At 43.1% G+C, this 17,406-nt stretch overlaps 1 protein-coding gene across 7 annotated transcripts in view; it reads right to left on the bottom strand.

The window, feature by feature from the left end:
* Positions 1-17,406, bottom strand: part of BIRC6 (baculoviral IAP repeat containing 6) — a 597,017-nt gene that overhangs the window by 443,566 nt on the left and 136,045 nt on the right. For all 7 annotated transcript variants that reach the window (XM_077486418.1, XM_077486420.1, XM_077486423.1 and 4 more), the window contains exons 11-12: positions 15,760-15,909; positions 5,952-6,177 (exon numbers count right to left, since the gene is read on the bottom strand). In XM_077486418.1, the coding sequence (XP_077342544.1) occupies positions 5,952-6,177; positions 15,760-15,909 (376 nt within the window). The remainder of the gene's footprint in view (positions 1-5,951; positions 6,178-15,759; positions 15,910-17,406) is intronic.

The raw sequence follows: 17,406 nt of genomic DNA, 5'->3' as shown, positions 1-17,406 counted from the left end.
GCACTCAGAAGTAAAGTCGTGGTAGATCCAAGGGGGACATGCAAGGGAAAAAAAACAGCATTTTATCATGCACATGATTGGATGATAAAATCAGCAGAGCTTCCCCTCATTTCAGCTCTACCCCTTAGATTCAAAAGGACCGCACCTCCAAGTGCAATCATGCATCCTCGTTCAACCGTACCTTTTTAGCAACCGTGCATTCCAGCAGCAGATTTGCAAGCACCTGCTTAACCGAGGTTGGGCCCAACTAGACCTGCAGGATTTAGCCAAGCACATATGCAATATACTGGAGATATAACTCCTTAAAAATGCATCATGCTCACGTTTTCCCAAACATGTATATTTAAACATGAATTTAAGCAACAAGATTGCAAGCATGTATACTACGCTGTACCTGCTTATAGCGCAGTCAAATCTTTAAAGTGAACTGCTTACCATCCAGGGGTGTTTTAACTTAACAGTTGTACAGTCCCCACGGATAAGCAATAAATATGCAGCATATAATCATGACTTGTCTTCACATAGTTCTCCCATAGTAAGTACTCACACGTTGTTAGTATCCTTAGGCTGCTGCTATGTCTTCAGAGGCCTACTGAACCTGTTGCCAGATGGCTTGGCCGCCCTTCCACTTCCTGCCTACATGAAAAATAGCCCATACTGAGCGAGCCTACGCCCTCTAGTGGCTGGAGGAGAGACCGCAGACACAAAAGAAAGACTACATAATATGATTAAACAGCACACTGCTCCCAGTGGCCACCGGTAGGTCTGACAGTCGGATTTCCCTCTTTTTTTTTAAAGAAAAAAGAGAAACTGCAAACAAATGCAGACTTGCCATTCCTGCTACAGGACCCTGAACATAACAGGTGTCCAATCTTCACCCATCATGGCAAGCTTTGTCATAAAAAGACCTTCAGAGACTGGGCCACCCTTAATCTGGTGTCCACTACCCTGGACCTGTATAGAACCCAGCAGGAAAGCACCTTGGACAGAACAAACACTGCACAGGTTTCCATTACGCAGGATCCAGCGTCATAAGGCTGCATTACAGGCAAAACCTCAACAAATCTTCTCTCCTTCCCATGAGGCTCGGGTACCATCCATTTTAGCTTCCGATCATAATGCCCTTTACTGGGACGTCATTAAGTTTTGAAGAGCTTCAAACAGCCATGTTCATCACATTCAAGACACTTGCGAGGTACTTCCTATATGGGAGGGGTTATATGGGGGGGGGGGGGGGGAATTTCTGTCTATTGGTTTCCCGTGTCACTTATAGATGGTGTATAACCCAGATAGTCATTACTATGGTGCTCTGTGTCCCGTGATGTACAATAAAGAGATATAATTTACGCAATAAAATGAAAGCCATGTAATGATGGCGGTAGTTTCAAATTACAAAACTTAATAGTCACAATATTTGTGCATACAGCCATACAGAGTAAAAATGCAGGTTTGGAAAAATACACAAATTTGTGTCCATGTGTAAACATGAGTGCCATTGGCCATTTTGGTTGTTTCTGTATTGTTCAGTAAAAGTACACTCAGTTTCAGTGCACACAATTTTTTGTAAAATGCAAAGAGATTTCAAACAATTGGATGCTTAATGTTACAGGTCTTAAAATTGCATGCACCTAAGAAATGACAACTGCAAAACTACAAATTACAAAGGTTTAAACTTATTGCCATCTGTGTCCCATCATGGAGTTTGCCCCTCACTTTCTGTGCTGTAAACACAACAGTAGGGCAAAGTAAAACTTGCAAGGAAAAGTTAGGGAAATCCCCTCTTAGCTGTCATAACAAATAGTCCCGCTCACCTCCTCTTCCGGAGATGGGGCAAAACTTTATTTGTCATCACTTTCAGTCCTGCTGACAATGACTGTCAGGACAAACAGAGTGAATCTCCCTAGCGAGAATGCCCTGAAATTCTGAATTGTGGAGCTTTCCACTTCCTATGTGGTTACTGAGAAAGGATAAAATTCCTAAAGAGAAACATAAAATACACATAACTGGTAAATATTCTAAAAGCCCCATTTCAAGGCAAAAAAAAGAAAAAAACTGTTAGATTCGCCATAAAATCCTTTTCTTAGAGCTCACTGGGGACACAGGAACTTTTACCTTTATGATATACTGGCGCCTACAGGCAGACTGAACAGCAAACAGCAAGTAGGCCAACCCAGTGCAACTCCTCTTCCAGCCAGTATACCCCAGAATCCTAGTAAAGCAGTACCAAGAGCATGTTCATAAATACGGGTGGGGGGGGGGGGGGGGGGGGTAGAACCAGTGTACCTGAATACCCTCCTGGAAAAATATTTTACAGCTAGTATTGAGGGACACAAGGCCCTGGATCCAGACACTGCCAGCTGACGAAAATGTTACTGTCAGTTGCCATCAACTGGGATGTATACAGCAGATAAGGCTGGAACATTAAGTTCTGCCCAGGACAGGATGAGATTTACCTTGTCCCGACAAAACTTCTGGTTCCTCCCCGATGATTGATTTAGGTCACTGTTGATACTGCCAGGCTGAATCAGATGATCTTCCAAAACGGACATTTGTTGAATGTGAGCTAGGGGCACCCTGGACATGGTTAAAGAAAGATCATGTCCTGCTTGTTATGAAAGGTTGAAACTACCTTCATTAAAAAGGAAGCTCTAGGCCTTAGTCCTTGTGAAAGACGATAAAACATCCTTTACAGAACCAAGATGTCGTTCAGAAACACGCCTTTTAGAGGTGATACTAACAAAGAAGTCTTGTGAGTGAGAAAAATATTAATGGGTTCAAAATATGCTTAAAGGAGCCAAAAGAATCAAAATTCTAATTTACTAGAACAGGAGACACAAACTGTATAAAGTCTATGCCAACAAATAGGATGCTGCTGGTCCATGGCATAAGATCGCAATCCAAGATTTGTCTTAACTTTGCTCAGGGACAAATGTCGATCCAGGCCTGATTGCAAAAAAGGTCAGAATTGATCTTACCAGAGGAACTAAGCCTTCCATGAGTGATGACAGACCTTGTGAGAAGTAACCTCAGTGTGGGGATTACCAAATCTAAGACTCAAAACTTGGACTAGAGTAAAACTACTACTGGTAAAATCAGTTACTATTAAGCAGGGCGGTGGCAATCTGAACTGGAATGGCCTATGGTGTGTCTCAGAAGTTTGGTTGGGTTACCACATCTTCCTGGCCAGGAATGCGCCAATCTTGATCTTTCAAAGTAAACATGGAAGGAGTTGTTTCAAAGAGCTAAAAAGGTACATAGATCAAATTTTACTGATCACACAGAACATGTAAAGCTTCTGAAAGAAGATCTCTGTACCTGGAAACAAACCTGTCCAGTCTGAGGTTGATCTGGAGGCCTGAAAGTCCACATCTGGCATTCCCCATAAGTAACAGGTCCTGAACACTTCTGTGTGTAAGCACTGTCCTGAGGGGTTCAGTTTCTGCCAGCTTAGGTAGTCTGCCTGCCATACCTGGTATATAAAACAGATAAGGCTGGAACATGGAGCAACGCTCAAGCTAGAATCTATTTTGTACCGCTCTACAGACTTTTGGTTCCTCCCCGATGGTTGATTTAGCAGGGGCAGGGGCAGCCAAATTCTTTAAAAGCTGGAGAATGTTAAGACAATTCCTCCAGCTTCCAAGCCACCTTCAACAACAAGGTTTCTAGGACTCCATTGTCCCTTAGTCTGGCATCAGTTACTAGTATTATGCAAGAGTGCAAGAAAGAATTAGCTAGACTACAGAGCTGGATTAGTGAGCGGCCAAGCCAGAAAACAATCTGGTTTTTGCTGTCAGGGCAGTCTATTACTAGAATGAACCAACTCCTCCCACATTGACAGAGAAATGTAAACTATCAAAGGAGGATGGAGGCTGATGTCTAAAAAGTGGATGCCAAAGGTGATCCTCATGCATAAACCTATGCTTTCCAGGTAGAATACTGGGTCTTGGGGCGCTCTTGTATATTTAGTGCATGATACAAAAAAAAAAAAAAAAAAAAAACCCTCACAAGACACATACAATCCCATATACACAATCCTATACCCACATTTGGTCCAGAGAAAGGTCTCATTGTTTAATATTTTAAAACTAAAGAAAAACAAACAATCAAATCTTTAAACCACTTTAACCCATTCTTTGTTGAAGCTATAGCAAAAAACTAAGTAAAAACTAAAATCCATCCAGGCCAGTGACCATTTAACTCATTAACTGCAAGCTTCTCAAAGCAATCGGATAAACAGATTGCCTTTGTGAGATTTTCTTTTCTAAGAAATTGAAGCACATCAAATGGAGTTTCCATGAAACAAAGAGCTTTCAATGCAGAATTGCGGAGTTGGACGGTTCCTGAACTGAAAGGTTTGAATCTGGGAGAGATCTTGCAGTTCTTGAATATAAACTCTGGCCTGGGTTGCATCTAGGACAAGCTGTTGCCTTGATAGGGGGTCTGATTTCGATTAAGAATCAAGTAGTAGTAGTCCACTTGTTGCGTGCCTAAAATAGCGCTACATTTTGGACGTGACTGATGTTAAAACCAGGTTCTGCTTCAGTACAAGGGATGCATCGTCACTCTGAAGTTTGTGTGGGGCTTGGGAAAAGTGAATGCTTGCCTGCTGTTGACCTTTTGCTGGGTATCAGCCATAGTTACAAATGAGGGTATTCCCCCTATGGGGTACACATGAAGCAGAGCACAGTAGCATGTCTGGAGGTAGTAGTATGTGGTAACCCAGGAATAAACTATTCTGAAATGAATTGTTGTGGTGAAAGGGAGCAGGAGGAAGCACCTGAGTATCTTATAAGCACTCTAGGTGGAAGTGACATTAAAGTGTGCAACCAATATTGTGATGTAAAAGTTTACACTTAAGTAAATACATTCCATACATAGCCCCATCTTACACAGTTAACAGTCAGAGATACAGGGTGACCCTGTCTTACCTGTTCATGACGCTGGACTGTATATAATAAAGTTCAGGCTACCCAATAGAGGCCCTACACCCAAGGGGATCTTGGGGGACTGAGTTTCACAGCAGCAGACCACAGCTCTAGAGTACCCTGCGGCTACCACATTGCACCAAGTGCCAAGTCTAGCGAATTACACAGGATCCAGTGCTCAATGCAATATTACAGGCTGCCTCCACATCGTGGGATCTGGGTACAGCTCAAGATTTTTTGTCGAGGTTGCACTCATCGGGATACACTCCTTTTGTATAGGCATGGGAGGTTGGAAAAAAATATATACTAGTGAAGCGAATTTCTACAGTAAGGAAAAGCGGTCTATCACCTACAGACACAAGGGAAAAATGTGGGACTCTTTTCTGTACAGTTAGAAATGCCACTTCACCCAGCTTATGGAGTTTCAGGAAGGTGCGGTTGATGTTACCATGCAACAGCCTGGCACCAAAGGAAAAAAAAAATGTTCCCTAGACCATTGCAGGAGTGCATTCCTGAGTGCACAAGAGGGAGCAGAACATCACCTACAACATCCAGAAGCATTTTAAATGGGCACTAACTTTTCAATTATGTTTCAGGTAATTGTTTTGGGCAGTAGGATGGATGGCAGAAAATTGATCTTCCATTTGCATGGAAGGGCTGCTGTAAACATTGAGCGTTAAGGAACAGAGCAGGGCACAGATAAGCAGGAAGACCACAGGAAGCACCATGTGTACTAAGAAAGCCAGTGTGCAGAAAGGAAAATCAAAAAGGTGACTGTGTGCGCATATAGGAATACAGCAGGCGGGTGCACATCTCTTCGCAAGTGTTCCCTTATTGGTAGAAAACCATAAGGATATGGCACAATGGCAAAAAAAGGCTGATAAAAAAAAAAGGGGGGCAAACTTTAAAGCAACTCAAAATGTATACTCTCCTAGAATACATAATATATACAAAATTACCCAAAAGCATTACAAATTTCCCTTTAATGTAATATTTAGTGCTAAAAGAAATAAGACAAAGCAATACCTGTCATGCTGCAGTTTCCAAGTACGGGTGTGCTGAGCAGCATCGCCATGGTGCTGCTGGTGTAAGTGCTGTGGATGTCGTCTTTGCTGTTGCTCCTGCTGGACTTCAACCCAACATGGTGGTACTGTTGCAGAAAACCTTGGAATCAAGGTCTCAAAGCGAGTTAGCTCCACTAAACATGTCAACATTTCCAACGAGAAAGGCTGTTCCACTAGGAGATCTACACCTAAACAGTGGTGAAGAGAGAATATCTGCTTATTTGCCAGTCACAGAAAAAAAGTTCATCTATCCTTTTACCAAACAAAAAGATGGCCCAAGAGAAATGCCACTATTAACAGTGTTAATGGTGTTTGGCTCACTGGTACAAAAAACTTTCTTGGAGTACAGTACAGAACACAGGTATCTTCTCCTCTCTTTATGATCTCCCTATTAATTTCTACAAAATCTACATGTGCGTGAGGGGATGTCCCTGCAGCGCTCACTTTTGCCAGTCTTCAATCATTTGAAGTCAGCTGCACAGAAACCATGGCTAAGAGCCCTTTCATACTATGACGCCTAGGGTGTCAGCGGTAAAGCGGAGCTATTTTTAGCACCGCTTTACAGTCATTTTAAAGCCGCCCGCTAACGTATAAAAAAAAGGCAGCAGCGTTTTGCCAGAGGTACAGCAGCACTGCCCCATTGATCTCAATGGGGAGGAGCAGTGAGTTCACCGTTCCAAAGAAGCTGCTGGCAGGACTTTGACACCCTGCCAGCACACCACTCCAGTGCGAAAGCCCTCCATGCTAGAGTGAATGGAGCTGCTTTTTTCAGGTGCTATTTTTAGCGCTGTAGCGCCTGAAAAACGCCTCCAGTGTGAAAGGGGTCTTAGTGCAAGAGTCTATGCCCAGTACTGTACATCAACAAAAAAGTTGACTGGCAAGTTAAAAATACTATTTTTGTACTCCCCAAAAAATCCTTTACTCTGACTCTATTGATCCATTTTTAGTCTTTACTATGGGTTATTTCCAGCTATCGTCAAGTGATTGGACACTGGCAAAAAGAATGCTGCTGGGACAACCCATATCTAACCTTCTTTAGTCTTTTCCATGGGTAGTCAACAAAGCAAACAGGTCTATATAACAAATGGGTCAAGAAGGCCCTGCAGAACACAGAGCAGCGTGTAGCACCTTGCACCTGAAATTGCCATGAGGCAATATCTGAACAGACCAGACAGCAGCCTTGCAAATCTGAGAAACAGATGCCCGGAGCTTAAAGTGGTTGTGAATGCAATTTATTTTTACATGAATGCATGAAAGTAAAAAAACCTGTGTGCAGCCACCCCCTAATACTTACCTGAGCCCCCTCTCGATCTAGTGAGAGCCTTGCCTCTTCGGGGACGCGCACTCTTGATTGACTTTATAGACACTAATTTTCACACACAGATTTGTTTTTGCCACAGAGATGTAGCAGAATACATGTTGGCCTAGATTAATGACAACATTTTATTTTATTGGATATATTTTATAACAAAAAAAAAAAAAAACACTGTGGTGATCAAATACCACCAAAAGAAAGCTCTATTTGTGTAAAAAAGTATATAAAAATTTAAGCCTGGGAGGTAATATAAAAAGGTAAAAAGTTTACCAGTATTGTGTATTATATATAAAATGTATATTATATCCATTCCAAAAAAGTCTCAGCCTTCAGTACTACTAAAATATAAAAGATTTATAATCCCCTTTCTTGTAGCTTCATGACTCCCAGTTAAAAAACGACATGTGCTGTATATTCTACCTCTGGGTATATTTACAATTCTATAGCTTATTACTTTCACCATTCCACAGTATAAGTTAACCCTTTTTTAGTGATTATCTGCTATTTTTGTACTATTTTTTTTTTTTTTTACCCCCCAGCATGACCACCGATACAAAAAGCATGCTGCTGCTACTAAATGTCTTCGTGACAGCGGGAGAAGGGTAGCTTGTATCAATCTACCTGCACAAGGACAGATAGTTGGTTCATGCATAATATATATATTACAATCCTGTTTGAAAGTCTTAAGTCTTTTTTAACAAACCATTACATATCCTTTAAAATGAAATGGCAATTTATTTCAGTTGATTTACCCAATTTATGCCTATATCCAATTTCACTTCCTCCTTTAGGGGCCATATCATTTCCGGCTTTGTATTGGCACCTGGGAGATCTTGATCAGCTTGACATAGCACTGCTCCAGTGGAATAGTGGCGGCTGTGGATGGACGGGGGACGGGACGGGTCAAAACCAGCGGTGGCTGTGGACGGGGGACGGGGGACGGGTCAAAACCAGCGGTGGCTGTGGACGGGGGACGGGTCAAAACCAGCGGTGGCTGTGGACGGGGGACGGGTCAAAACCAGCGGTGGCTGTGGACGGGGGGGGGGTGGGGGGGGGGGTCAAAACCAGCGGTGGCTGTGGACGGGGGGGGGGGTCAAAACAAGCGGTGGCTGTGGACAGGGGGGGGGGGCAAAACCAGCGGCGGCTGTGGACGGGGGGGGGGGGTCAAAACCAGTACTCAAGGCAAGCTTCATTTCTAATCCCATTTGCAGGAAATCAAGCATCCTACCTATGACATAATTCCTGGGGTGCCAACCACCAGATCCACACCAGGAAACATATGCCTTCTTGACTCTACAGTAAATGATTCTGGAAGCTGGCTTCCTGGCATTAATGAAAGTAGACACTACTGAAGGAGATAACCCATGATCCTTCAGAATATGGGTTTCAATAGCCAAACCGTTAAATTTAGCGTCCGTAAGGTAGGATGGAATACCGGACCTTGTGAGAGCTCTGGCCACAATGGCAGATTCCAAGGAACTCCTACCACCATCTTTATAATCTTGGCAAACCAAGATATTCTGAGCCACCAGAATCACCTCCTTTCGTTCCTGCTTGATTCTGCGGAGAAGATGCGGAAGTAACAGAACTGGAGGAAATGCACAGATCAGTGAAAACTCATCCCATGGGAAGACTAATGCGTCTGTTCCGCATGCTAGCAGATCCCTCGTTCGACACAAAGTTGTCAACTGTTATTGAATCTGGACGCGAACAGGTCCACCTCTAGAATACCCCATTTCTGACATATAGCTAGGATGATGTCAGGTGAAGAGACCATTCCCCCGGAAATAATTAATGGCGACTTAAGTAGTCTGCCTGTCAATTTACTATTCCTGGGATGAAAATCGTAGATCGGCAAGGAATGTTGTGTTCTGCCCAAGCTAAAACATGATTCACCTCTTTTTGGGCTGCACGACTTCTCGTGCCCCCCTGGTGATTGATGTAAGCCACAGCCGCGGCATTGTCGGATTGAATCCCGACGGGACAATTCCGTAGTTTGACCGTCCAAGATTCTAGGGCCAGACATACAAGCCTGAATCTCCAAAATCTTGATAGGCAAGGTCATTTCTGACTTGGACCATCTCCCCTGGAAAGAATCTTCTTCCAGGACTGCTCCCCAGCCTAGAAGGCTGGCATCAGTTTCCAGGATACTGGCAGAAGAGATTTCCCCTTTTGAAGGTTGCTGGATATCAACCAATTTAGGCTCTGACTTACGTCTGGAGCCAAGCGTATTGGAAAATCCAAAGCCTTAATCTTTTTGTTCCAGACCGACAGGATGGTGTTTTGTAGCAGTCTTGAGAGAAACTGCACGTAAAGGACGGCCTCAAAGGAAGCCACCATTTTCCCTAACAATCTCATGCACAGCCGAACAGAAGGATTTTTCTAGGTTGAGTATCTAACCCAGAGACTCCAGGTAGTTTACAGCTGTGATTAGACTCTGGTTTAAACCTGAGACCGAATGATTAAAAGTAGATTGTCTAAATAGGCTAGGACCGTTATGCATTGAGCCCTTAATCTGACGAAAGGAGGTGCCAGAATTTTTGAGAACACCCGTGGTGCTGTGGCTAGACCGAATGGCAGGGCCACAAACTGAAAATGGTGATTTTCTATTTCGAAGCTCAGAAATTTCTGGTGAGCTGAAAATATTGGGACGTGGAGATGTGCATCTTTGATATCGATTGAAGCCAAAAACGGCCCTCCTTGCAGGATGGAAACAACCGATCAGATTGACTCCATGTGAAAGGCTTGGATATTTAAGTGCCGATTCAGATCTTTGAGATCTAGAATGGGTCTTAACTCTCCATTTGGTTTTGGAACCGTGAAATAAAAACCTGTGTCCTGTTCCTCTAAGGTAACCTCTATCGCTAACTGGGATAATAGAGGATTGATCCAGAGCTAGAAAGAGAGGCTTCTTTTTCTCTGGATCCCTGGGAATATTTGATCTTAGAAAACGAGGAGACAGAAATTCTCAGAACTCTGGTTTGTAACCTAGAGAAACTGAAGAAGCCACCCATCTGTCATGTCATTGTTAATGCCAGATCTTTGAAAATTGCAGGCGCCTTCCACCCACCCAAGCAAGGCTTTAGCATTCTGCTTTGTGGGTTTTCTGCCCCAAGGTCTCTTGACCCTGGTGCTGCCCTTGGGATTTTCCCCTTGAACCTGATGGTTGAGGCCGTGGAGACTGCCTAGAGGCTGATGCCCCTGGCACAGGTGAGGAAGCACATTTAAAAAGGAGAAATGTTTAAACAACTTCTTTACTGGTAAAAGAGAGCTTTTCCCATTAGAGATCCTTTGGATGTATTTATCCAGATTGTATCCAAATAGCTGTTCACCATGAAATAGTTTAACACGATGCTTCAGCTGACCAATTTTTCAGCCATAGAACTCTGTGAGAATGCACTAGTCCAAGCATAAGCCGTGAGGCTTGAATGATAGAATCTTTCATAGCATCTACTGTGAAACAGAGCGTCTGATATGCCAGCCCATTGCTGGGCCTGCTGATCAGGCAGAACCTTAAGTATCTCCACAAACTGTTTGTTAATGGACTGAGATACAGCAATTGCTGCAAGAACCAGCTGCGCTACTGAACTTGCTAAAGACATATTGCTTTTGGAAATAAGTTCCAACTTTTTATCTGTTGGATCCTTAAAATCCTCTTCCATAGGGTAAAGTGTGGAGAATTTCTTAGGAGGAGAACATTTTTTTATCCGGATGTTCCCATTCAGAATGCATAAGCTTTTTTTAGCCATGAACGAATAGGAGAAGCATCCCCAGATGGGGGAGGTTTTAATGATCCCAAATCAGAGTTGGGTCCATCAAGAGCCTGCGCTACAGGCAGCATAAAAAAGGTTGAATAAACCAATTTAGTAAGAGTGCACAAGCAACCTGTCTTGTGATGCTACTCCTTCCATATTAGGATCCTCAGAAGAGGATATAGTATTATCTTCCAAATCCGTTGGAAGATCTTCCTGATCCCCTGCCCCTTGCACCTCAATAAAGAGGGTCCTGAGCACTAGATAGGGATCTGCTATGTTCAGACCCACTATGTAGAGTGATCATAGCATCAGTCTTCTTTTACAAATTACAAATGGTAGAAGAGAAAACCTTCTGTGTGATATGTAGAGGGACTGAAGTGTCGAGTGCAACTGCAACAACAGTCTCCCCTGACGACTCAATCTAACCGGCCGCATCACTCTAAGAGGAGGATTACATTCTTTTGGAAATGGATTTAGTTTGTTGTGAAACCATTGACCCTTTAGAACCCTTAGAGGAGTTCCTGGTCCCTCTTCCACTCACAGCCTGAAGCACAAAAGCAGAGGCACTACCAAAAAGAATGTACACTGCTAGGTTCTAGTCCAGCGCTATAAGCCGCTATTAATACCTAGCCTGGTAAAATAATGTGTCAAAGGGAAATGCCTGTGTCACCAAACCTGAAATAAGCCATCTCCTGCTCATGTGTCCCTTCAGACCCAGCAGCAGCTACACACAGTGCTTTAAAAACTTGCTACACGTGTGGGCAGCGTCTGACACCATTAGCCCCGCCCCCACGCTGATTACGCCCACCATCTTTCAAAAGAAAATGTTATCCCGCGCGAGCGATGGAATTCAGGCCGGGGGGGGGGGGGGTTATAACCACCGCCGAGCAGATGCGGTTTGTTTGTTTTTTTCAAAAAGGAATGCTTTCGGGATACAGTTCCCCCCGAAGGGGTCAACTTCAACATTGGGGGCGCAAGAGGAGAAAAAGTCCACCCTTTCTTATCAGAGGATCTGCCTGCTCTGGCCGGAGGAGGAGGAGGAAATGATGGCTTCTGACACAGCGTTGCTTCCAGCATCAGACGGTGAGTGCTCAATACAGCCCCCAGTGGTGACACATAGGCATGACAACATTATAAACTTAAAAGGAGAAATTCATAAGAAAATCTCCACTTACCTTCCCGCCTTCACGGTGGGCTCCGAAATCTTCAGGAACAGGGAAACCTAGAGTTTACCCACAATCCTGGACCTGCAACAGCACCCTGCCAGTAAAAACTTAATGGCCTTACTAACAAAATGTACTGGATCCCAGGGTCCAGCTCTCTAAAAAAAAGAAGCATTCGCAAGCAAAACCTTGTTCCTTCAGACACGAGGCCCGGGTACCATTCCTTAGGCCCATGAAAGGACACTCTGAATGGATCCGGTCAGTATGGCTAGCCCCAGCAAGGATTGCTTCCAGTGGAGCTCAGCACATCTTTACTCGTGACCAACACCTTAGACACTGGAGAGAAAAAAAAACTGACTCCTCCCAGTAGTGGGAGAGGTTATATAGGGAGTGCACTTCTTGCCTTAGGGCGTGACAGTGTCCATCACCTATTAGTGGCCCTATAACCCACATAGTAACTATGGCTCTGTGTCCCCCTGATGCATGAAAAGAAATAAGGTAATTTTGAAATTGATGGCAGCAACGTGCCTCAAAAAAGTTAGGACAGGGTCGTTTTACCACGGTGTAGCATCCCTCTAACACTCTGTAAACCTTTGATAACTGAGGGAGAAAAATGTCCCATTCTTGACTCAAAGGATTTCAACCACTCAGTGTTGGGTCGTCTTTGCTGTTATTTTTCGTTTTAAGATGCACCAAATATTTTCAACCGGCAAAAGGTCTAGACTGCCGCCCGCCAGGCCAGTTAAGCACCCGGACTCTTGTCTTCTACAGAGCCATGTTACAGATGCAGTATGTGGTTTAGCATGGCCCTGCTAAAATGGATGATGGAGAAACCTTATTTTTCCTTTCCTGTGGCTCACCAATGTTAAGGGAAGCCTCCTATGAGACCTGGTCAAGGAGCCATATGTATAGTTTCAACCTTACTGGTGTAAGACTTGAGGAATGCTGGATGATCAAGCCCAATGTCCCCCTTAAAAGGTGACACCACTGTCTGAACAACTTGGTCATTTAACCACATACTAGCCTGTACCACAGCCCAAATTGGAACAAGCTAGTCCAACACAACATCGAGAATGTGTCTGCCCTGATGGTTTGCCAAATGGTTGAAAAATGCAGAGACTTTAAGAGCATCTACAGTCTACCTAAAGTCTGCTGATATATTCTTTTGAGATTATTGCATTTGTACTTCTGTCACTATCTATATCTGTCGTCATTCAAAGTTTTATATATACTTTCAATTATTTGTGTGATCTCTTTTACGTATGGTAAAATCCTTAAAAGTGTAAATGGTCATGTAGGCGTGACAAAAAATAAAATATGCAAGGCCTTGAAATGGGAGCATTTGCAACTCTAAAACCTGGATATATCTTTCAGCATTTATGGTGCCTTTCCAGATGTGCAGGCTGTCCATCCCATACGCACTAATGCACCCCCATACCATCATGGAGATTTAGGCTTTTGAACTTGATAAGCTGGAAAGTCCCTCTCCTTTAGTCCGGAGGACATGGCGCCCATGGGTGTCAAAACAAATTGTCAAAATCTGATTTGTCTGACTACAGAAAAGTTTCCAACTCGGCAACTGACCATTTTAAATGAGCTTTGGCCCAGAGACCAAAAATTCTCGAAAATGTTCAGATATGGCCGCTTCTTTGCGCGATAGAGCTTTACCTTGCATGTTTATGGCATGGCGTGCTGTGTCCACAGAAAGTGATTTTTGGAAGTCCTCCAGAGCTCATGCACTGATGTTCATCACAAAATCATGCTAGTTTTTAATGCAGTGCTGTCTGAGGGTCCAAAGATCACAGGCATCAAATATTGCATTTTGGACTTGTCCGTTGCACACAGAGATTTCTCCAGATTCTCAGAAACTTCATATTATGTACTGGAGATGATCAAGCGTTTCCAACTTTAAGCTGAAGAACATTATCCCGGAAATTGTTACACAATATTTAGACTTTACACAGACTGGTGAACCTCTGCCCATCTGTACTTCTGAGACACTGATTCTCTAAGATGCTTTTTATACTCAAATCATGTTACTGACCTGTTAATCTAATTAGTTGCCAAATGTCCTTTCAGCTCTTCCACGTTAGTACCACTTTGCCAGATTTTTTTTTTGTCTTTGAGACATGTCGCTGGCATGTTCAAAATTATCTTATTTTTAAAGTTCATGTACAATTTGTTTGTTTTTTTACCTTACTTCTGCCATTGTCTTCTGCTGCCATCAATCAGAGCCAGGGACGAGTTTTGGGGGGTAAGGACAGAGCCGCGTTTTGTGTCTTATGAACACAAGGAGCAGGGCTCAGGCGTGAGCAAGCACAAGTGGCAGCATAGCAAGCCAGGAGCGCTAGCAGGGGACCCGAGGAGGGAGGAGGAGGATCGGGGCTGCTCTGGGGAAAACAGACTTTAAAATGGTACATTTTTAAAGGTTTTCCATTTCCTATTGTAAATAAAATATGGGTTTATGAGATTTGAAAATCATTGTATTCTATTTTTATGCAGATTTTACATAAGTGTCCAATGGCCCATTGTAATACCATCGGAACAGCAAAAGTACAAGAATAGCTGTACTTCCGGCATTCAGTAAAAATGTAAACTAAAGAGATAGCTCAAGTCCATGAGGTGGCATGCACTTAGATGGACTTAACTGATTGTAAAATGTACTTAGTATATGAATTCTTTTAAATTCAGCTCTACGACATACCAACTACAATTAAACGTAAAGATATGGGCATGGGAATTCTCAAATAAAAACACGGTTGACAAATTAATAACTGGATATCTTACTACCCCACAAGGTCATTATGAATGAGCCATGCAGAGGAATACAGTACAAAGCCTTACACATATCAATTCCATTCCAACTAGGGTGACCAGATTCAAACTCAGAACGTGCGTACGTGCGTGCGTTTATTTTTTTTATTTATTTCCATCTGCAGGGTGACAATGCCTCCAAATCGCTGATATCTAACCGAAATCAAGACCAATCCATAGGAAATAATCTTGGGTAGCCATCGAGCATGTACGCAGATTTGCTGCAAGGCTTGGTCTGGATTTCAGGTTCTGGCAGAGCCCTTTAGTACATGCCAAAATCTGGGATTTCCATACCAGTTTTACCTACGCATGTGTGGGAAACCCCCCACACAAAATACGTAGATGTGCCGCAGGGCTCTCATGGGACCTGAAGCCCGGAAAGAATGCAATTTGTCGCCTAGGCAAGAAAGCAATGCCATTGTTACATGGGGGACCCAGAAAAATTTACATTGATGTGTTAATGCTAATCGGCAGAGTGCACCAAGTGTCAGTTTTGGTTTTACATTTAGTTCCACTTTAACTCATGCAAAGGCCTATCTGATGATTGGAATGTGTATATCCAGCTACAAAAAAAAAAAAAGCTACAAAAAGTGTCTCAAACCCCTGCAATAACTAAAGAACAGGTCAAGCTACACAAATTCAGACTCGGAAAAAGTTTCAGAAAAAGTGCAAGAGATACGGCAATGGGTGGCCAGGAATGAGTGTATATGAAGCGATCCTTACCTGTGATGCCAGGACTAGATGGGTTTGACATTGGCTTGATACCTTCTGCTAACTGGTCCACACCCTTTGTAAGAGTGTTTTCAACAAGAATATCTGTTTCATCAAGATCATCACAAGTTCCTCCAATTTGAAGAAAATGAAGTTCTCCACCTTAAGCAAAAATAAGGGGCGATTAATAAAAAGTGATTTTGCAAGCTGTTTTACTAAAGCAGAACTTTTTTTTTTTTTTTAATGCAAAAATGTTGAAATGGCAAGCTGTTGCGGCTTTTCCAGCTACTGTGTAGGGATATGACTCCAAGCTGAACAGCCAAACTAGCCATAGGCTTTCCACATATGTTAGTATTTATGTCCATCATACGCCATTTCCATAAGGGCAAAAACCATCACTGTATAGGACAATGTTGTCCCACACCATTGTGTTGATAGATGCACGTTTATCCCCTTGACTCCCCTGGTCTTTGTTTTTCTTAATCCCGATGTTTGTTTTTTCTAAAAGGTTTCAGTTCCATATCTTATACCCTTTACTATGTGTAGTCAACCTTAGCATATTGTAGAATTTTTTAGGCTAGGTAGGAATTTAAATTCTGTAAGATATATTTTTATGTGCTAATTTTTTTTGGAAGAAATAGTAAAATAAAAAAAAATAAAAAAATACGATTTCTGACTTACCGTAAAAGCAGTTTCTCAGAGTTCATTGACAGACAGCACTTCCTTATTCAGAACCATAGGGTTATATCGCACGCTACAGGAGTAGGACACCAGGAAGAATAAAAATAAAAATAAAAAAAGAAGACTTGGTTACACCCATGGGCCTAGGTGATATACACCACCTTCTGCTATAGGCATTCAGTTTTGTCCCAAGCAGTGTCAGCAGCATTAAAAACTCCATAGGTGGGTGCTGTGTCTGTCAATTAACTCAGAGAAACTGATTTTACGGAGAGCCAAAAATATTTTCTCAATCGTTCATTGACAGACAGCGCTTTCTTATTCAGGACCATAGGGATGTCCCAAAGCAGTGCCGAACATGAGGGGTGGGACAATGAAAAATCCCAAGGCTAACACAAGAGCCAACCAGTTAACAGGAGCTCAACACAGAAACTGGAGCCCAACCGGACAATACCCCTTCAAGAGGGAATAGACCCTCTAAACTGCAGCCTGCAATACCTTGCGGCCAAAATAAGCATCCTCAGATGCCAGCACAGCCACATTGTAGAATTTGGTGAAAGTGTACACAGAAAACCAAGTGGCCGCCTTGCAAACCAGCACAGATGACGCTTCATGATGCAAGGCCCCAGAAGCAATAAGCAGCCAAGTAGAATGCACCATAAGAGGGAAAGGAGGAACGCAACCCATGAGGGAATTAGACCCAACATTTGTTTGAGCCATACAGAAAGGTTGCAAAAGAAGCAGAAAGCCCCCTTTTTAGCTCTTCCTTGATCCCGATCTCCGAAAAAGGCCCTGCAATTGCCAAATACACCCGAATCGCCCAAACACATTCAGGGCATGCAAGGTAAATCCCTTAGGACATTTTGACCTGGGACACAGGGAAGGCAATACAACATCCTTAATCAACAGGAATCAGAGGAGGGAACCATGGACAAGGGTGAAGAACCACTTCATCTTTGTGGATCACCAGGTATGAAGTAT

Source organism: Lithobates pipiens, unplaced genomic scaffold (genome assembly GCF_037356315.1).
Source record: "Lithobates pipiens isolate NorthernLeopardFrog02 unplaced genomic scaffold, aLitPip1_a1.2 Scaffold_18, whole genome shotgun sequence".
Taxonomy (NCBI): domain Eukaryota; kingdom Metazoa; phylum Chordata; class Amphibia; order Anura; family Ranidae; genus Lithobates; species Lithobates pipiens.
Note: the sequence above shows the minus strand (reverse complement) of the source record. Positions and strands in the feature narration are given on the sequence as shown.